The following is a 22,242-nucleotide window of genomic DNA, read 5'->3' as shown; positions in this document are numbered from 1 at the left end:
AAACGCAGGAAGTTCAACCTCCCCAACGATATTCAGCAACCGAAATACGCCAGCAAGCTGCGTAGGAGGAGTAGCAGTAGCAGTTTGTATTATAGTTGTATATTACTATCGAAAGGAATAGCCCGAACAGCGCAGATGAGTTAGGTGTCGCTTTGTGGAGCGAAGATTGGGGTAAAGAGCCAAGTAAGGAACCAAGTAAAGCTGTTCGAAAACCCGCCTCAGCGAATGAATGCTAGCAGCTGGTTCTAAGGAGCATAACATCAGCCCGGCAGGCTGGATGCATTTCAACTTGCCATCTGCCTGTTTGCTTAGGTTGCTCACTACAGCTTAACTGCAACAAAAGCGTGTTTCTTATTCTACGCTTACTGGACGCCATCGATTGTATTTGTCATTTGTTTACTCAGCCTCGAAATAGTGGTAGCGTCATGACAGGCGATGAGGATGATAGCGCCCCCGGTGCTCGCAAGCCATCAAAGCCTAGAAGCCACACATAATAGTAGAGCTCCAGCATTCGATAAGCGGTGCAGCCATCGAGCCGTATAAGCTGAACGTCGTAGAGGACAAAATAAGGCCAATGGCTAGAGACGCTCCCTGTCCTCTCTGTTAACCCAGCAGGGGCTCGTCGCTCCGAGTTGAGAGGTTTCAAGTGGATCGGGTGAGAAGTACACAAAGATTTTGTTGGGGTCTGGAGAAGGAATGTGTGGTACCAACGTAAACGTCCCCGACTTGGACGGCGGGTTACGAGCAAGCAAGCGTTTTTCTACCATCCACCTTCGAAAGTACTTCTACAAATAAATAGAAGTGACAGAATTCTGCCCCCCACGAGCCTCAAACTTTTCCTATCAGGTTACGCAGAGCTTTACCGTTTTTTCATTTCCTTTGAAAATCCCTTAAGCTGGCGAGCGTTAGTAGAGTTTTGCTTACTGGGCCAATCAACGGGCATGGTAGAGGCATCATATTTTTGTTGTTAATCCAGAGGTTGCAAAAAAAAAAAACCAGAACTACTTCAATTGGCTCCGCCGGTCAGTTTTGAAGCGGTAAACGCTCATGACGCCAGCACGCAGCTGCGACAGTACTTATCGGACGACAATAAATGTTTTGGAAAACATGTAACAGCACTATTCCAAGCGTCTGTTGCCCCTGATCAACTGCCAAATCGCGCACGTCACTATTACAATGCGACATTGGCCTTAACCGCTTCTGGATCAATTCTTCTTTTTCCCGGATTTCTCTCTTTCTCTGTTATTATTATGATTGCTGCTCCTGTTGATGATGCCAAAACACGCAGGTCCTGTGAGGTACTTGCACTTCTCTCTTGACGTAAGCATTATAGTTCATAAAATTCATTTTTATTTATTATATGTATATTATTATAAACAAAGTTAGTTAAATGTATTCGGTAACTGCCATAGTTGCTGCCGTCATCGTCTGTACTAGAAGCCTTGTAAATGCTGTACTGCAAGTGCTTTGGCTGTCATCACAGGGTAACGCCATGGAGACAAAAACCATATCGAGCCAGGCCCTTGTGCGTTTGCAAAACAAGTTTATGTTTATGTGCCTATTAATGTGTTTCGACAGCAGGATCGATGTTTGACTTAAGTTAACACTTTCTTTAAGACATATAGGCTTCCATTTGAGCTATATATTGACGTGGAATGAGCATTTTTCCAGTCTAAATAGCTTAAAGAACACAGAGTTAAGTATGCAATTATATCTGCATGTATGTATTTCAAAAAATGAGGGAAGGTAGGGTCGTATGAGTCAGAACTTACTTAACGCTACCGCTGAAAGCAACCGGTACTACGGCAGAGAAGGAAATGCATATCAGTATATTTGGCAAATACGCTTTTATCATATGGCGTAAATGGACATATCGTACAGGGAGTGTAAAAACAAATTTTTTTTATTTCATCCGAAATGTATGCACATACACGTACTCTTAATCTGAAACTACTTAGTAGTAGTCCTTCGAAAGCACTTACTTCTTCCAGGTACTTTATAAAATTTGCATAGATAGAATACAAATGCAATGGTCTGCATTTACCAAATATATGCAGGGAGAGACTACGAACTCGATCCCTTGTTGCAGTCTCTAAGCTCAGATATTGGTAACACAACGTTAGTTTTATCTTGCATGTTAGAAACGGACCCATATTTCATAACACGGTGTTCTAGCACAGAACCAAGTACGTTGAAATGCTTGTTACCGTGTTGTATACCTTTTGCAAAAAGAAAACAAACATGATAACAATCGGTTCTTTGCAGGAACCATATTTACGGCAGTTTCTGAATGAAAAATTTGGTAACGATATGCTACACATTTTAAATCAGTATATACATGCGCGCCTGTCGTACTCAGGATTCACTTATAGACCAATTTTGTATTTTTTTTTTAGAGCTGTATGAAAAAGTGCTCTATCATACTTTTATTGACAGCTCTAATTTTCACTAACACCAAACGGACTTTTATACTCGACTAACATACTCATAACTTATTAATCTTGCAAGTTAGATCTCCTTACTGTTTTTTATATAGGTTTATTGTAGGTCACAAGGAACACGTTTTATCATATATCTCATATGAATGGTCTGTTATAATCCGTGCTTTTTTTTAAACTAATGAGATTCTTTTTAGAGATTTTCGAAGACAGCGTTAAGTGGAATAAAGGTACTGTTAGGACAAGGCGACCAGACGATGATTTCAATCAAGAAGTTACCGAATAGACGTTCTAAATAAATAGAAATAGTATTCGAGTGAAAAAAAATTTAATGAATATAAAAAATTGAATGTGTAGACTCTTTGAATTCATGTTACAAGTTTCAAATAACTTGATTCTATATAAAAAAACAAATAACACAGGAATATTTACCAGTTGCTCTTATTATCTCCATACTATTATTATGTTTTGCTTACTGTTATTATGTTATGTTTTTAAATGTACTCAATCAGTACAGTAACGCGGATTATAAGCTCATAGGCATGAAACGTGTTGCCTAATAAATCAAACATTTAATTAAGTAAATTATGAGTACTATATAAATAAAAAACTATTCGACATCTGGAAAGGTATATCGTCTTTACTGGCATAAGCGCGAAGAAGGATTGCAGGGACTGCTGTTAGTTTTGCAGAAAACAGACTCCTCTAAAGCGCACCACTGGACTTCCAGGAAAAACCAATTGAATGTATTTTGCCTGAAAATTATTTATGGGAATAACGTTCAGTAATATTCAAGCTTAGTACTATCGGCATTATTTCGATTAAATTTTGGATTTCCGACTCGTATCTCAGTAATATTGGTGATATTTCAGGACATACTTCACAATATGTCACGAAATGTTCTTTGCAATAAAGGAGAATTAGAGTACTACATAGACATCTCATAGATTCCTACAAGGCTAGCATTCTGTCAGCAATCCGTTGTCTACTTATTACAGCAGCCATACGAACTCTGCTTGTTTCATATATGCGTCTAGCGCTAAACAACCGTTGAACCGGATCCAGTTGAGAGGACAATAGTACCGTGAGCAGTGCAATAACCATATAATCAATTGATCGGGAACCGATCCACTACAAAGCAAAAACGAACGGCAATTAAGGTTTCTAACCCTCGTTCATATTAATTCCAATACAGGTTACTCGCTTCGTTGCGGCCGGCACATTTTTATAGTTTCTTATCATCCATCTCTCGGTTCTCTCCGCTCGATATCGTCCTCTATCCCCTTCTATTTCGTTTTCGAAAGAGATTTGCTGGCCGCTTAAGTGTTATAGAGATTTTGAGTGGAAATATATATATATATATATATATATATATATATATATATATTACAGCTACGTAGTAACTCGAGCACCACCGCCTCGATTGCCGCCAGCTGACTCCTCAATTTTTTCTTTTGCGCGCTTTTTCATATCTTCTTTCCTCTCTCTGTGTCTCTGTCTGTCTTATACAGCCCCTCTTTCGAATTACCCGCACCCCTCGCCTCATTTCCAACGCCTATCCGAAATACCCAGAAGACGCATTTTATCGTACCCCTACTATTCAGGCCACCAGAGTTATACCAGCAGACCAGACTGCCCTCACGACAAGGCAGTTCAAGAGTGAAGGAAGATCAGGACGCAGAATCGGCCTGACGAACAGGCAGCTCGCTGTTCAGGTCCCTTCCATAAAATGAGGCAACCGAAGCGGCGAATCGGGTCTTTTCGCGAAGAATAAGCCTGGGAAAGCGTGGTCTCACGGTCATAGCTCATCGCATAGAAATGTCAAGTCTGCAACGAAGTATAGTCGGCAGGCTGTAGCCGTCTGCGGCCCTGCTATTGCTAGCGGCCGTAGTGGCGGCAACGACGTGAAGCGAAACGACCGTTCCACTCAACGCCACGGCGTGCCGTACACAAAAATCAACCATGACGATGTCGTTCCCGTCCTTGTCGACGACAATGAGCGAAAGAACGATCCTTCATTTGTAATCGTTACGACGATGCCAACGAGAGGTGGAAAAACAGAGAGAGACTGAGGGAAAGAAAAGAACACGACACGAAAGAACTCCAAAGGCTTCTGCCTCTTTCTCTGCTGCGGGCGTCTACGAACGACGCCGACGGCAACAAACGGCAGCAGGCAGTAGGAGACGATACCGAAACAAGGAAGGCGTCAACTAAATAGAAGGGATAACGAAATTAAAAAGATAGGGGTGTGCGGGAGGAACAAGCAAGAAAAAACTTCCAACGGCGTAGGAAACAGAAGCGAAGCAAGACGCACCGAGAATTTAAGACGGCCTAGAAATCCTCCAACAGTTTTGCTGGTCGTTGCCATCCGGTTCGTTGATCTATGGTGAGAAAGGACAAGTGCGAAAGTGAACTTTTTGGGCTATCGTATTAAACATAGTATACTATATATATATATATATATATATATATATATGCGATATGAATTATAGGAGCATATATATATATATATAAAGCATTTTGTAATGTCTATGACGTGTCGATTTTCAAATTATAGGTCTAGATAATGTTCTTATCTTATTCCATTGAAATTTAATGATAGATTTGACCTACGGTCATATAGGTTTAGAATATTGAAGTGTGGTGTCGGGAAATCATATAAGCCGCTTACAGAAAGCACGATCTAGTCAAAACCTCACCTCAACTAGGCGAATACTTTGGAAAAGTGAAGTGTGGATTTTGTCTACGAAGCATGACGCGCCGAACGGTCATTTTTTCTCCAGATCCGTTGTAGCCTTTGTAATGACGACGGCAGGATTTACTTGCACTGGCAAGCAAAACAGAAAAGGTAAGACTGTCTCTGTATGACCTCGAAATTGTTGAGATACGTCCATCGATCAACTTAAAATTATGCTTTTCTTCAAATGTTTCTCTGTGTAGACTTCTTTCCATTCAGCTTTGAAGATGCTTTGTTAGTTTAAAAACAAGTTGTTGCATGATGCGTAACGCTATTCATACTAGAACACTACATTGTGGTATGTACACAGTTCGTGCGGTATGAATTATAGGAGCAGACGTCGAAATTTACCCGCGGCTTTTCAAAACGTGAAATTCTCACCCACCGCCCGAAACTCGTCCAAGGCTCTCTAAGCATTACTACGGAATGCATCGACAAAGGTCTGAGGGGCGCGAACGATTGCCCATTCGCCGCTAATCGAATTCGTTGTTGACGGCGTATCTATAGTTCACCTACTGGTTTATATGACTTGTTCATGCGATCAAGAAAATTTCAACGGAATAAAACAAAGGAAAGCTTTTACGAAACAAACGGTCGGTGATGGTGCTCGTGGTAACGATGACGGCAACGAGCGTTCCTATGAGGGAAATTGTAGGTACCGTTAGCGAAAATGGGCGTGATTGTAGATAAAAGGATTTCTATCCATTACATTTAGTGAGAACCAACCGGTACGAAGGAAAGTCCCCTTCTCAGGGCAAAAAGTATAACGCGAATAACTGTCACCTACGGCTGGCGCGTTCACGTTGACCGAAATCAGGCAACTAAGTGTGTTTCTTTTAAAAAAAATACAAGCAAAATCTAGACGTGACGAAGGGAGAAGGTCGCTTGCTAAGGCCCTTATCCTGCGGGATGAGAAACTTGAGATGGAAAACATCTCTGCAAAAAATAATAGTCTCTATTCAACATCTATATAAAAGTCAGCGCAACAATAAATGGGATGCTATTGGGGACTTATTTACTGACCTAGTTATTGTTCAACGAAAACAATAATACGTGTTTGAAAATGATAATGGATGAAACAAATCGTTACGTTCTTTTTTCAATATTTTTTTTTCGTATCTAAACAAACAACGCCCATATTATAAATGCTTGTTTTTTATTCGGACTTTACTTTTGTGTAGGTGTGAAAAAATGCTATAAATACGCCATTACTATGCTATTTCATTAGGAAGCGTTTAACCAAACAGAATGGAATACTCCATTAGATACGTACGGCCGCACATGTGAGTTATCACATAGTAAGCAATATGTACTTCACTACTACTGAAGTTCTGCTTTGCGAAGCCACACGCCTTCTCATATTTATTTCGCATGCAGTCACTTAATATAGTGAAGAATGGGCCAGATATTAAGATACCACGGCCTAATAAAAGCATATGCTCACTTTGGTCGGGCCATGAGGATAGCATAGTTTTTCGCAAGAAAATGTTATTTTCTGAATAACTTTTTTTGATTGTTTCTTTTCCCCCATGATGAGCATACATTTGTTTTTGAACGAGTTTCGCTCTGCCAAACACTTGATGCATTACGCGGAGCAGTCAGCACTCTATCATTTTTTCTTTGCAGACTGCTATATTTCTTCAACGCTTCTGTATTACACTTGCTTCATACGTTTTGCTCTTCATTGGCGACGGGCCGCACGGCTAGCAAGGAAATTCGAAGCTATATGTAAATTTTTTGTTTTTTTTTTTTTGTTGGTAGGGTAAGTATTCGAACGACTTCTCCCAAGTTCGCCAACTGTAAATTTTTCCAAGGCCAAAAACAAGTGGTTCACATCAGCTGTTAGATGCTACTCGTAGCTCATAGTGGATATACGCTAAATTCGGTAGAACCCATGTAGTTGGTAAATAGTCTTCGCGTGGTGATATACCGCCCTTTCTTTGTTTACTAAAATACTATAAATAATTGTATGGATACGAATCAGTATGATTGACACAGGTATATGCTCGATAAACCCGACAAAAGATCTGCGGTCAACATCAATCTAAACATCTTAACTACGTTATATCTAATTAGCTATCGTTCCTGCATGTGGTAATAAACAAACATCCGCAAGTCATCATTCGCTGTATAGGATTATATAGATCTTCTGCGTGGAATTGTGGAGAAGAAGAACAGAGCTCAAATTGTTTTGCAACTCAAGCGCGCTCAAGCTAATGGCGGCCCGTTGTGAGAGCTTACTTTGTCTATAGTTAGCTATTAAACATGGCTACATGGGCCTAGCTTAAAAACAAGCGCTGTTCTCGTGAACCCTTTGAAGTGACGTGAAGGATGATGAAGCTGACAAAAATAGTGAGATGGCTTCAACGCGAGGGTAAGACAGCGACATATAAAATGCAATAAATGATAAATAGTCAACCGGTTTTTTCTGCTACAAATCGACTGAAGCTTAAGAAACGCTGAACGTTTACTGTACATTCATTAAACCTATATTTTCTACGGTCATAATGAGCCATTATGCTACTAATGTTCTCTAACAATATGGTATTAGATTCTAATCTTATTACGTGATAGATTTAACAAACACTATAATATGATAAGAGAAACATAACTTCACGGCTACTGAGATAAAGCGCATTAGCAGCACTTAATTTACGTTCTTCATACGACTTGTCATCGTTATAACTACGAGAATGCTTAGATTTGAAAGTACCTGCTGTCTTCATAATAAAACGAAGGCAGACGAGCTCCTCCAGGATGGTAGCTGGCTTCGGCCGTGTTTAACCGTGTCGAGTTTGACAGCAGGCTTCTCGGGTCGCTGAGTTTACAAGTGGCCTTCTTAAAGATCGTTTTGTCGAAATAAATAAGCTCATCGTTAAATCACCTCTTGGCTATTAGTGCCGAGACCACCATTACAATGCAGATTCTCGTATGAAAAGGAAACTAAATTTCGCTCGCAAATATCCCTCTATTATTTCAATGACTGATAGCATCATGGCGCATTCGGTTCGGAAAACATATTTTTACATGCCCATTGTTTGACCACGGAGTTTATACTAAGATGTACGCAAATAGAGAAATATATGCTACTCCTTTTACGCAAAGGTACCTCATTTACTTCAAAATTGCCACACACAAAGCTGCCGTATGTATTTCTGGAGAAGACAAGATCAACACTTAATAACTTATCCTTGATTTAGGCAACGTAATTCGTATTTTTCTTTGCCCCGCTAATTGACCTAACGGAGTCCTTTCGCAGTGAAAGGACAGCCTTTTACGTATTCATCTTTTGGCTCATCTATCGTTCGTACAACGCGCCCGGTTCTTGAACGCCCGATTCGACGTACGTTGAGGATGAATTTAAAAGGCGTTCCGCTTATATCTAGTTACACAGTATATATCTTCCTGTTCTTTACGATTACATAGTATAGCTCCCTGCCTCCTCAAGTGAAAAATTAATAGTCGCACGAAAATATGACCTTAACAATGAAACTGATAAGAGTTGTTAAATAGGGTATTTGCTTGCTCAAGACTACTTATCCAGTTGTGAAGCTCTTGGAGAACCTCACGTGCTACTTGTACCACTTCAGTTGTTTGCGTTACGAACTAATCAATTTGAGGTGTAATTAATGAGCGATGTCTACGCTAATTGGCTGTTATTCATAGTGAAGCCGGTTTATGATATTGCTTATAGTACTTCACAGCTTAAACGTTTTGCAAATATTGCAATTGGGTCATTTTCGAGAGACTAAAACAACAACCCAAATGGTAGTTTTAACTCTACTTTAGTAATCGCAAGTATCTGCTGCGTTAAATAGTTTTTCACGTATACACGCAAGAACTGTTTAAAGAGTGGTTGACTCGCATATAAGACTGTCAACAACGTGCAGCCTTAAATCACACCCTTCGAGCACGACCCAGTAATGACTAGACGTATACAAGACCAATAAACTTCACCATCTCCAACTATTCAAAAATGACGGTAATTCCTTGAGGCAGGATTGTTCCTCGTTGTCCGCATCGTTATAAAGATCGCTGACCGTACTAACCGTTTACAGATACAGCTTCTAGTGGTTAACATACCATTTCCTGAGACTGACACCTAGCAGGTTTTAGGTCAGGCCTGCTGAGTAAGGCCCGTCTCGACTATGTTCCACCCGAGTCTAGACATCGAACCGGCACCTCAATGCTCCTCAGCATTGAGCTCGCTTGTCACAGTGGGAAAAGGCAGATAGATCACTCGGGTGTGTCGTGTTGCGACGTCGGCCAACAGATCCACGTTCATTTGAGAGGAAACGCGCCTGATCCCGGTTGATGGCGGACAAAAGCCCGAGATCAGTGTTAATCTTACCACATAGCACAGGCAGTTCCACGCAGTTAGAACGATTTAATGCTCCTCTGATTTCGGGCTCCAGGCGGTTGCCTAGCGTAGAATACGGGAGCTGTGACAGGTCGTTTAGACACAAAAGGTATCTTGGTTTTCGTCAACGCGGAACGGATTTACAAAGAAATACTATTGTAATTGTAATGATCAAGCTTTATAGCCAGAGGCCGAACTTCTCCATTCAACTTAAGAAACTTCCTCAGGTAATACGATGCAGGTATGGTATGCAATTACCGTGAAAAGCCTTCTGCAATTGATTTAGAGATACTGTACCTCCGCTAGGGTTAACCATGTTTAAGAAAAAATGTTGAAGGCTGGTTTTCTTATAGGGAAGATGCCATGAACCCTCTGCAGTGCTATTTATTTTTAACTAATATCACTAATTATTATGTTTCGCCATAAAAAGAGTGCGTTTTAGCTTGATGAGGGTTGATAATACTTGCAGAGACGAACGTGCGCCTCCTCATATTCCATACACAATTCCCCGCGATAAAGGAGGGTGCGTATTGTATTTCATTAATAGATACACGTATGCACAATGTAATATGAAAAAAAAAGATGTGTCAATATAATTTAGTGTTAATCAATCAAATATTTTCTATCTCTCTCTGAGACTATCTCTCTGTTTTTGTTTTTAACCATTGGTTCGTGAGAGAGCAGTAATCGCCTGAACTTCGCTAGAATAGCGAAATGAAAACAGTTTCTTACAGCCTACAGAAAACTACTATTAAATATAATAAGAATGATATTTATACGCTCTCACTTGACGAAACATTAACACTTATTGATATAGTTTGGTTATCAGCAACAGATCGTACTTACGTTCGAGAGCTATGAAAATAAAGCTGAGGTCACTGAAGTCCAGCAAACATTTGGACAATCTGCAATAATTAGTAGAATGGAAGACTGCTCAAAAGACACGAAACAGGAATAAACACTATTTAGAAATTCGGATTAGTTTTTCTTATATATATATATATATATATAAGAAAAAATTTTCCTGATCGCCTCGATCGAGAGTCTCCACTCTTCGGGCTTAAAAGTCTCTATGTCTAAGCTAAAGTTTGATGGGGATTTTGTACAAGTAAAAAAAATCTCTTCTAGGGGAGGTCATTACACTATCTACTAAATAATGTCATATCAGTACGGTAGTGAAAATTGGTACGAGATACAAGGATCATTACATTATAGACCCATGGTTCATACCGCTGTGGACAGTAAGTTCGTTGAAAAATTAAGAAATATGTTGAAACAAGGGGTAACAAACGATATTCAACAAGCTCTATTAGGCAGATATAACTATTCACGGATGAGCAAGTTTAATCGTGGGCCATAACGCAGACTAGCATCGTTTCAAATATAATCTGTTTATAACTTATGTATATATCAAACTGAAAAAGGCTGAAATCCCCTTTGTTCAATGTATATAAATATATAACGTTTGCTACAACCCAGGCGGTGTTCATCGCTGAGTTTCAAGCTTCCTAGAACAATACGCAAATACGAACACACTAAGGAGAACAGCTAACAAAGTACCCAATTATAAACAACCGTCAATAATATTGAGGTGGTGCATCAAATAAATTATTTCTACTACTCAAGATAAGTACAACTCCAAATATCCTTCGGGTGCAAGCCATTTTGACGGGATTATCACCACCGTACATATACGTACGCCAGCCTTGCTACAATATCGCCGATTCCACAAACGCATCAAAGGCAACCGCTCTCTGCCAAAATAAACACAGAAGGCAATGGACCTTTTCATCCGTATATGAAGCAACTCCCTAGCGGGGAACATGAAAGTGCTCTAAGAGAGAACGACAGAGGCGGGACCCTCTACACCCTTTGCACTCGTTGAAAAGCCCTTATAACAAAACCACAAATATACGAGAGGTGGGCCAAATAAGCGCGGGTACACATACGAAAAACGGGGTCAATCGTCAAAAAAAAAAGGCCGTTTTCGGTTGCTCGAATAGATTTTTCCATCAGACAAGCTCGGTTTAAGTAGTAACAAGGTACTTCCTTTCTGATTTCGTTTTCGATCAGTGCGGTTTCAAGAAAAGCGCATCAGCGTCCTACCTCGTAGCTTGGATCTATCAACTGCGCGCATGAGCAACGATGTTTGTTCAGTGCATGCGGTAGTTGTACGAGTTGGACAATGTGATCGAACTAAATTGATAACCCCGCTGAAGTTCAGAGCTGCTTTCGACGACTGCCACGGCTAAAAATAAATATATTTTGCAAATATCTTCTATATGTTCACTCGAAGCTTCCCACCAGTACAGTAGTTGGTCACGAGAGTCGGCCGCCATGGCCTTAACACAGGACATGTTTTTACTAAAACAGAATCTATTTCGCTGACCCATTTACCATACGTCCTATAGGACAACGTGAACGTGTAGGTAGTGTCATTCATATTTGTGACAGTGTTACCCCGCGTCGGACAGCAGGACCCTGGTAACATATTTTATCCACATCTGCTGGGAGCTACCGTTACATAAATGACGACGATGATCATGTACTTCAGTCTAGAGGGAGATATTGGCCTCAGCCGATGGGTGTGACCGAAGATGATGTGGGTGGCGCAGGGAGGAAGCGTATTTGTGTTATGCCCTTTTGCACCGCCAATCCGCTAGCTTTGTAGCTTTAGAGAAAGAGCTTGCTGTCCTATTGTAGCGGACTGACCGATTACAGGCCGATGACTGTGAAAAGACGAAACAGATTTTGACAGTTGGATCATAGCACAGACGAATAAACCCAGCCACCTGCCTGTCCAATACGGGAATCCCCGTGCTGAAAGGCTTTGCGGGAGGTACGAAAATATTAGACAGAAAGTCTGAACTTACTGTATTGGGGACAACATTCGAAAATGGCGCGTACGAATGGAAGAGAGATGCTTTCGAATACAATATTTAAATAAATCTATTCCACTTAACCTCACATACTGTCATACATAACTCGGGCAATTCTATTGCAATAAAATGGTACGACACGATAGTTTTTGGTAGATATAGTAAAAGACGGAACTAAAAAAATACCCACGACGCTCTAGTTCGGAAAAGATTGCGATTCGAGAACTTTAACTTGCTGATACAGCCTGTCGACACGATCGAATCAATGGAAGCGACACGGCAAATGTCTGAAATTCGGCCTGTGCACGTAACAGACGGTCGCCTATGCTGGTGACGAACTTTAACATGGTTCTACTCTAGATACAGTATGAGACTAACGGCAAAAATCTGTTTAAACAAACCCCATAAACTATATCTACTAGCAAAAAGAGCGAGATAATCTAAGTACTTTTTGTAGGCTTCGCGATGTTCAGAAAACAAATCTCAGCACAAACGCGTTTATTGCATGCTTCAAATGGTGGCAGCTGTTAACTAAAATTAACAAAGATCAAAAACTTTTCGTGTGCATCGCAGTCTAATGGGAAATCGTATAAATTTTGGAATTAAACATCTTCTAACGATTTGCCTCTGGAGACGACCACATTAGGTCTTTCACCGGATTTGTCCTACGAATTCCTAGCTGCATAAATCACTACTAAGCTTGAATCTACGCTATAGATGTTCGACTTATAGAACTAAGTATCTGGTATTGGTCCTCAAGAAAATCTACATAAATTGATAAAATAAGGATTGAGAAAAATCTCCAACAATTTGTTACGCTACACTTCGACCTGATGATTGAACAAAGGAACTTTCGATAGACGAAAATACCTTCCCCATGTGTATTGCGCACTCCAGTAATTAACAATTATAGTATTGGCCGGGACAAAGTTTACGCTTGCATTGTCCATAGATCACGCGCAGTTCGATATCATCAGTCAACTGACTACTCTAGTCGAGATAATGGGTCCAGGATGATAATCCGATGACCGAAATCGAAAGCGGTCATTTTCCCACCCACTTTATGCCTGATAGTAAGTGGGAATTTTTTTTGTTTAGGATCAACGATAGCGTTTAGCTCGGCTAAAATTTCGCTACCCATCCGTGTTCGGGCTGCTGCCTTTCCAAAGCTCTTTCTAGAGGCGTCTTCTGCGAACTTCGGTAAAGAAAGACACAATTTGTGCATAGTTCTACTTAGTGCAATCACCGTCCATTATTGTTCCGCACGTTTGTTCTACTTCGTCTTCGCCATTTGCTGGCTGAGTGGCTAATCCACCCGCCCGTCATCTCGTTGGTGCACGCTCCACTTCCGACCGACTTTCGGAGGCAGTATTCGGTTAGAAGAAGGTATCGACGCTGCGGCAGTAACACTGACAGCCTATGTGACTGGGCCACGTTTGCTGTTTTCGATGGCGCTCTTTAGCCAGGAAACATATGATAAGCGGGTGCAGGCTTGCTTGCTACTAGGGAATGGCGATCGTGTTAATGAGGCACTGCTATATCTCATTCTGCGATTCACGAATCTCTTGGAAATTCTGTTCGCACAGGAAGCCGCGGCAAGCTCGCCTTCAGGACAGTTGCCTTCAGGCTGGCCGTACCAGCTGCAGCATCGGCAGCGCCAAGCCTCCAACTTTTTCCGCCTCCCGTGCCACATGCTCGGCACGCCCTCTCGAACCCACATCTTGTAGCCGCTGCTTTTGGGCTCGTCGCAGCCCATCCGTCGTGCTGTCGACGGATTGCGCCTCGCTCTGTCACACCAACGGAATCGTCGCAAGCCTCCAGCAGCACCAAGCTATTGAACAAGCTTGGCACTCCTTCGACTCGAGAACAAAGCAAGGATGGTTCTTCAGTTGAAACGAGGCTGGCTCGAAGTTGCCTTCGAGGCTGTAAGTTACCTTGTATATAATGTTTCATACGTTCAGAAGTGGCAAGCCGAGCTGAGCGATATTCTCATCGTTTCTGCTGCCGCCGCTGGTTAGAATAACTATGGCCGTTGTCTTTAGACAGTACGTGGGAGGAGTCAGTGCGATAACGTTGATTACAAGAAGAGATAGAGGGAAAAAGCCGAAGCAGATGAAGCGCGGCGTCGGTCGTCAACTCCCTAATCTTCCGCATAGAATGGGGGTGATGGCAGACGCAGCACTTGAATTAAGAAGGAGCAGCTAGTTACGACGCATTTGAGCGCCGTTCTCTGGACCAAGCAGTACTTTCAAGTTACCCCGTCTATGGCCCAGTAGTGGTGGCACGGCTACCACTAACATCGACAAACACTGCTGGCCTCGCGTAACTTAACTGCTATGGCTGCTTAGATACAGCCGTCGGGATAAGAGGAATGGGTATCAACGGCGGAGCCTTATGGCCGACTATGGGGGTGAAATTTGCCGTGTGCTGTTCGCCAGTGTGCCTACTTCTTTTAGATAGCTTGTACAAGCGTCTTTGGCGCTTCAATTGCGTGAGAACAGCGTGGCTCACCGTGTTCAGGTATGGCGGAACTTAAGTACGCAGCAAAGCAATAGCTGCTAAGTTTGGTGAAAAGAAGAAGGCAGAGGTTCAGCGTACTCCACCACCAAACTCCTGCTTCTTATGTGAGGTAGAACAAAAACTGGTGGGGCCCTCGTGAGAAGGAAGCGAAACACCTTTGAGATAAAACTGAGGTTGTTGTATTTCCTATATAGTTTACTGATCCCATCCGGCTGCTCTTACCGGTGTTCTGTAGGCGTACACATATATGTAACCTAACATTGGTCATACTTACAGAAAGGGTAAAGAATTGATCTCGAGGCTTTTTCGACTAAGCTAAAAATGGACGGAGAATTGTGTGGGATTATATCTCTCGCCGAAGAATGACTTTAAAGAAAACAAGAAAACTGAAAAAAGCGAAAGGATTTCATATTTGTCGCGCGTCGATATTTGCACCGATCTAAATTGCCTGTGCTTGTGTTTCACTTCGAATAGTTGGCGGACAGTTAAACCTTGAGCACCGTCCTGGTAAGCTACTGAACTTTGCCTTCTCTAGATGTTTCCACTGGGATCACGTATAAGAGAAACTCTAAGCGATACGGAACGAAAAAAAGAACCATCCAGCCCTCCTGAACGTACGCTACATCCGTATGCAGTGGCGGATTTTTAGAGCGGCAGCCGTTCAATGCCCCGTTCTCCTTAGATCATCGGCTCCCCATAGTGGTAGTGGTGCCCATCTTCATCCAGGCACTAGCCCTGCCAACACCTCGACGATTCTCCAAGCTGGCGGCTAGAAATCCAACCATTTGGTATCCGCTATCCACCATTGGCCGCCATAGTGAATAGGCACCCGCAGTGACTTTCCTGCTTTCCCTTTGCCCTTGCTCCCGTCCTCTTGGTCCGTTCTTCCTTGCTTCTTTTTTTTTTTTTTTTTTTCTCATACACCACTTTTCCATTCCCCTAATCCAACTCCTTTCCGATCCCTTGGGTCGCACCCCGTCATCTCCACCGCTACCTCGTTTTCACCGCTACCATCTAACACTACAGTCACTTCTCCATTCGCCGCCAGTGTTCCTATGGTGTACACCAATTCTTTACTATCTCTCTCCCCGTGAATTCTCCGGCCACACTAGTTCGACTCATCTGAATCAAGGTGTCGGCCTGTCAGGACGCGTGTTTAAATTATATTTAAAATGGCAGCTTCTCGAGCGCCCTTGTCAACTCTGGCGAATCTCTTCGACTCTTCGAACGAGCGAGCGAGTGAGCCGGTTCTCCAGGCTAAGAGCAGAAGCATCGCTGCCATCATCACTGACGTTTCCAGTTTGGCTACTTCCATCGCTACCGCCCTTGCCGCAACGTGCGAACATACGAAAACGAGGGAAATGGAATACTAGAAACGAGGAAACGCAACCTTTCACTTCTCGTTGGATCGAAAACTACATACCGCTTAGAGGGGCCACGGTTGAAGCTAAAGTCTAGCGAAAGGTCCTCTTCCTAAAGGCCCAACCCAAAAACACCGCCTGCTCAATATCTTCGGTTTGGTCCTTGTTCTTTCGCTTATTCGTTTAAGCCTTACACCGTAGGGTAATCGGTTGGACGTTAACAGTACTAGTTATGGTAGCAATGGGGGCGTAGCGAACGGCCGTCACCGTCCCTCCATGCTGGCGCTGGCGCTGGCCTGCTTGCCTGCCGTCCAGCCATTTCTTCATACGTTCACGTTGGTTCGTTTCTGTTGGGCGCCACTGACGTTTCGGCTTTGCCCCGGCTGGACCCGTTCCTTTACGCAACTCTTCACAGCTTGCCCTCGTGCTACCATTTACACATTATTCCAACGCGCGCGAACTGCGTTGTGCCAGTCAGAGGTCGCTAGTGACCGGGTCAACATAGAAGTGGCACTTGAGTATTCCTAGCTCTGGAACGAAATATAGTACATGGTTGTGCCTGAACAACACGCAGCCATAGGCTAACTGGCTGCTGTTGCCGGCCAAGGGCCACCATTATTACAACTACAGTATCCACCACTCGCACTACTAGTAGTACCGCTATTATAACCACCAAGCTGAGGATGTAGCCAGCCAGCCTGCCGCCTGCTACTGATCTCAACGGGACGGCTAGCTAGCACGATGTGGCTGGAGGGCACGCCAAGGTCTCTATTAGCTTCATAACATATAATAGTAATATATAGGAGGTGGCGCAAAGGACGTTCAACATAGTTGGTCCCTTACAATCTCCATTGCTCCTTTCTCTTTCTGTGTGCTTTGCACTCTATCGCTTTCGTAGTGCTCCCAACTAGTTTGCTCCTCCTGACACCGCTGAGCACGGCCAGCATGTAGGGTCGAACGGTGGAAGTTAGTAGGGAATGAACACGTTGCTTGACTCCTGGCAAATCAACTCCTGACCGACTCCTCGACGGCTAGACTGTGTTATGTTTGCTCTGGCCGTTCTCTGGCAACCAGAGAGCCAGCGAAGGTTTTGGCTGGACCCGCAGCAGGCGCAGGACTCTATCGTCGAGAAATCCACATGCACATCACATACTGGTGCCGCTATCTCACTATTCGTCGTCGTTGCAGGCGTTCTTCGTCCATAGACGCATGCAAAAATGACGACTTGGCTTCTGCATGCTGTCTCGCTGCTGCTTGTCAGTTTGCCACGAAAGAGGGAGACGACTCAGAGCTGGATGGCCACGTTCACCGTGCCGTAGTCGGCGGTGGACTATGTGTGATACGCGTGCACTCGGGGAGAGTTGAGCCAGTTAGTGAGCCATCCCATCTGCACACAGCCCCATAAGACAGCAAAGGGTCTATGTCACGAACTTCGCGCGGATAGCCTCAGGGAACATGGATGGTCATGAGACGCAGGACATTTTAGAACACACTTAAGTTTGTTCGTCATGTTGTACAGGCCGTAGAGGTAGGTCGCGAGAGCCAGTAAACTGTTGAACATTGATGTAAGATAGAATCTGCGTCACTAACATCTGTAACACAGCGCAAAACCCTATGGGAGCCCATTCAGGTTTTAGTTGGTCTCATGCTTACCTTTATCCAGTGAAAACTAGGGCTTTGAACTATCGTTGATGTCCGAACACAGGCTAATGGCGCCCTAACGTACCCCGCCAGATTGGCCTTGCATGTCGGTATATGCGCTAATACATGAAAACAAACTCGGACAAAGTGTTAGATAGCCAGGTGTCTGTCATACCATCCATCGCAGCGGATCATGCAGGATGTGCGAAGGTACTTGCCGCTAGCTAGAGCGAGCTCAAAATTAACTACAGTGTTAAATATTGGTTACGCGTTTTCTACACGACGGTTGATGCATATCTTGCAACCAGATTTTTTGTGGACCAACGGGGTCCTTTAATGACTATAACATGGCATTCGTTAACTTTGAATCAAAACGATCTTATCTATTTCAAAGTCATCTCTAAAGACATAAGCTTAAGCATCGAAATCGTGTATTATCAACAACTACCGAACATCGATCAGATACGGGAAAAACATTATCATTAACAGAGTGCAGCTCGTGGGAGGATGTTAGGACCGCTATACATACGCGTAATGTTAAGGCTTCAAATCAGGTAATTTGAGAAAAAAGAAAAACTGTTTTTAAGAATGTTCATCAGCTGGTATTTCTTCTCACAACCTGAATAGTAATTTTAATTTAGGAGGAGTAGCTTTATGCCGGATTAAGATCTCGGAGCTTTTTGCTACAAGCAGACGCATAGTGAAAACGTCACATCGCCTCGTCCGCCCATAAATAAACATTTGAGATCAGTTTTCTGTTTATATTTCTCATTTTGTGGGTTTGCTATAGTGTCGAAGAAGGGAACGTATTCATTTGTTTGTTTTGACAACGGAACGATGCACAAGAATAGCTGGCGGGTCGTCAGTGGCGCGGTGACTTTTGGTGAAACGCTTTTCCCCAGCAACGTTCATGAGGGTGTAAGCCTTACGCGGGATTAATTTGGGGAATACACCAAAGTTGTACAGTTTCCTCACTTGAAACTATTATTACATTTCTATATATAAAGTGAGTCATAGTAGTATGCTGGACAAATCTAATGTGTTAATGAGGACTGCTTTGTATAGGAACTACTCCGAATAGTTCTGTTTGCCTCACATGTAACTTAGCCGGATTTATAGTCCTGTCTGGCAGGGTAGCCATGCTGTACAATTTTAAGGGTTACAAACCTGACTAGCAAGCCAATATAACAGTAATATGAAGGCTAGACGTCCCCATGACAGATTCCGTAATTCACTAAGTAGTACCTGATCTCCTAAGCTAAAAAGAGGCACGTATTTTTTGCATTTTACCTGCGATATTTGAGAGCAAAAGTAACCAAAAACCCATTTTTTCATCGATTTCCTAACGAAGATAGACCAAAACTTCCCATCGGGTCATTTCACTATATTCGAAACGATCTAACTATAAACAATTTACACAGCGTTAGTGTTCCCATATCGCACATGACGCCCACTATAGAAGCACTAAAGTGGGTCGATAAATACTCTGTTCACAACCGGATTCATGTACGTAGTCAGCACCGTAGAAGTTTAAGAGCTATTTTTACGGAGCTTGACGTGTAGGGGGTAGAACGCCTCATCAATTAGCGCACCCATTCATCAACGATATTGAAAACGGTATATGGACCGCGAAAAACCGCCAGGGGCCAGTGGGCGAGTAAGACCGAATTCGTTTTTCATCCAGTACTAGGGAACAAAGGAGCATGCCGTCACGCTGAAAGCTGTACCGTGTCGCTAAAGCCACAATATACCGATCTAGGTCGTCCTCACCGTCGACGTGGTCTCCTCATGAAATCTGGCACGTGCATCGTGCTACGCAGTCTTGTGAGTTCGTCGAATCGATGTTAGGAAAAACACACCGTAGCTCGAATGCAATCTAAACAAAAAGACCGTATCTTTTCGTTTGGAACACGGATTTTTCATTATAGCAGGCCACTAGACGGTATGTGGCCTGATAGAGACGTGTACTAATAGTTTATTTGAGCAAGTAGAAGCCGATCATGTACCTCTGCGGTTGGCTCAGACAGTTGCCTAGAAGTTGGAGCAGGGACAAAGATTCTAGGAACAAAAAAAAAATGCATGTGTCTCTCTATCCTGTATTATCAGACCACATCAGGTTAGCAATCAGTGCTCGTATCATCATTTACGTTTAGCTTTAGTTTACTTGCGCTCAATCAGTGGTAAGCGTGCTTGCTAAATTAGCTATCTTGCTACAATATAGATGGACTATTTTTTGTTACTTTTTCAAATAGTATATATACGATGTCGAATTAGTGAATACTGCTTCGATACTATTGTAGTGACGTAAAAGACTTGTATCACGAATAAAGATCTATCTTACAAAAATACCATAAAAAAACTATAGCAATCCCCATAGAACGAGCTTGTTCTATACCCCGTTCTTGGTTCTTAGCCAAGTATCCTGGGCCTTAATTCCGATAAGTGTCAACTCAAACAGCTCGACGAGCGTGCGACGAAGAAGCCTTCAACTACTATATGACAACGCTAAATTTGTCTTTTCTGTCGATAATTCGGCCAACATCGCTCCGCTGTGCAAGAGGGCCAAGGGCTTGGCCACCATGTCAATATGTATGGGATCCACCGCGTTCCCAGCTAAACCAACATACGGAATGTCTTCGGAAGCCGAAAAGTTCCCCCTCTTCGGTGTACACCACTATCGCTTCGTGAGTGGCTCGCGACTATCGCCTTAATATGTGGAGGTGGACCGGAACTCGTTCCGGAAGCCGGCTCACTCAAAATGTCTTCGAGCTTCCTGAGCTGCGAGCTGCTAGGCTTAGATGCTCCAGCATGACTCTACTTTGTAATGCCGCGGCTACCCAAACGAGGCATGGACGCTGACCTATACGGTTCTCGCGACAGGGCAGCAACTGCTTGACCAGCACGGGCGCCGCGAATGCCGACACGGTTTTAGGGGTCTGGGAGACACGACTAGCTGGCTCTACTTGCAGACGCGTACGACAGTGACGGGATACGACGCTCGAAGAAAGACGGAGGAAGGAGTACGAAATCGAGTTAATCCTCATTGTATTAGTGTCATGTAAAAACTACCCGACCCTTTTTCCGTCGTGATCCACTATTAGCCCGGTGGTGTGCTATACATTATCTAGCGGCTTCATTAGGCAAATTGACGCGTATGGCCAGCCAGAGGGTGGAACACCAGGGGCGCAGAATTTCAGACGAGGACACATTACCTTTTAAAGGGGTCCGAAGTATTTCCGGAAGTGATTTCGGAAGGCCAGCCGCTGTCTTAGCCTAATAGTATTCAAGTGGGAATATCCAGCATAACGGCGTGGTTCGGCTGGGTAATATGGATCTTTTTGAGTGCGTTGCCATGATAACCGTAATCAGCAAGCATATTGTCATGCTGATCCGAAATATCAGCGTGGACGATTATTATCAAAACAAAATAATTAGACGAATAATCAAGAAAACAAAGGGAACTAAAAAACGTAATGTTTTATTCTTATAAAGGTTAATAGCTGCTTGTATGGTTCGCATGCTGTTTCTGTTGAAAATCCCAGTCAAGTCCAGCGAGAATGGTAGTGGCAAGAGATTCTTCATGGCACACCTAAGAATAAGAAAACGATCGGCAAACGAGAAAAGGAATGGAGCGACTGACGAAAAAGACGGGGGGCCAATAGTGAAGAGCACTTGTTGGTCGGGGCGACGTCAAACGCAGCTGGTGTGTAATACGCTGGTGACGCTGTGGGCGATTCCTGCCAGACAGGGCTTTTCAGCCTTCACGTGTAATTCACGCTCGACGCCGATGTTACAATGCTTGCACCCCATTTCATGTTCCACTTTCAACGGCGATGGGGTTCGCGTCACAATTGCAACACAACGAAAGGGCTGGAGGAGGGAAGTGGAAAGTTCGTGAAGCAAGCATCGAATATCAATCAATGAGTGGAGAACAAAATTGAGTCAGCTGTGGTGACCGTGGCGATAACGGGGGATGTTTTGTTTGTCGCGAACACGGGCTGGCAATACAGCGGGAGTCTTCGAGTTTAAGGAGACGCGATGGCTTTGAATAGATCGCTGATATATGCGCTCGGATAAACGACTATAGCAAGGGGGAACCAATATGCGGTACTGGCCCGCTTAGCTAAAGGAAACTTATCCATGCAGACTTTATCATAATTACGATGATCAATTCACAATCATGATTTTGCACTGATGTGTAATATGATTGCAAAGATGTGCAACAATTGTTGCGCTTGTGTTCCTGCTTTCACACATGGTCTGCCATTCGCTTAAACGCTTGCTCTGTATTTCTATAGGGTGGCGC

General features: G+C 43.2%; 1 protein-coding gene and 1 long non-coding RNA gene across 28 annotated transcripts in view; one reads left to right on the top strand and one right to left on the bottom strand.

Annotated features, from left to right (window-relative positions):
• The first annotated feature begins 4,688 nt into the window (after positions 1–4,688).
• LOC111244890 (uncharacterized) lies at positions 4,689–5,644 on the top strand. The gene is made up of 3 exons (XR_002671104.2): positions 4,689–4,824; positions 5,102–5,286; positions 5,507–5,644. It is a non-coding gene; the product is annotated as an uncharacterized LOC111244890 (long non-coding RNA).
• Positions 5,645–6,314: 670 nt separating this feature from the next.
• The window catches only part of LOC147757365 (uncharacterized), a 40,101-nt gene continuing 24,173 nt past the window's right edge, over positions 6,315–22,242 (bottom strand). For 5 of the 27 annotated variants that reach the window (XR_015321975.1, XR_015321962.1, XR_015321974.1 and 2 more), the window contains 4 exons: positions 10,382–10,440; positions 9,259–9,598; positions 7,889–8,013; positions 6,315–6,972 (listed from right to left, as the gene is read on the bottom strand). Coding sequence is in view for 6 of the 27 variants with exons in the window: in XM_086981188.1 (XP_086837314.1) it covers positions 9,369–9,598; positions 10,382–10,440 (289 nt within the window). In the remaining 21 variants the exon portion in view is untranslated. Of the gene's footprint in view, positions 6,973–7,888; positions 8,014–9,258; positions 9,618–10,381; positions 10,466–22,242 lie in introns of all 27 variants that reach the window. The other 22 variants (XR_015321963.1, XR_015321981.1, XM_086981191.1 and 19 more) reach the window with 10 other exon arrangements.

The sequence above is a fragment of the Varroa destructor genome, unplaced genomic scaffold (genome assembly GCF_002443255.2).
Source record: "Varroa destructor unplaced genomic scaffold, Vdes_3.0 BEIS01000002.1, whole genome shotgun sequence".
Taxonomy (NCBI): Eukaryota; Metazoa; Arthropoda; class Arachnida; order Mesostigmata; family Varroidae; genus Varroa; species Varroa destructor.
The sequence above is the reverse complement of the archived record's forward strand: the minus strand, read 5'-3'. Positions and strand labels throughout refer to the sequence as shown.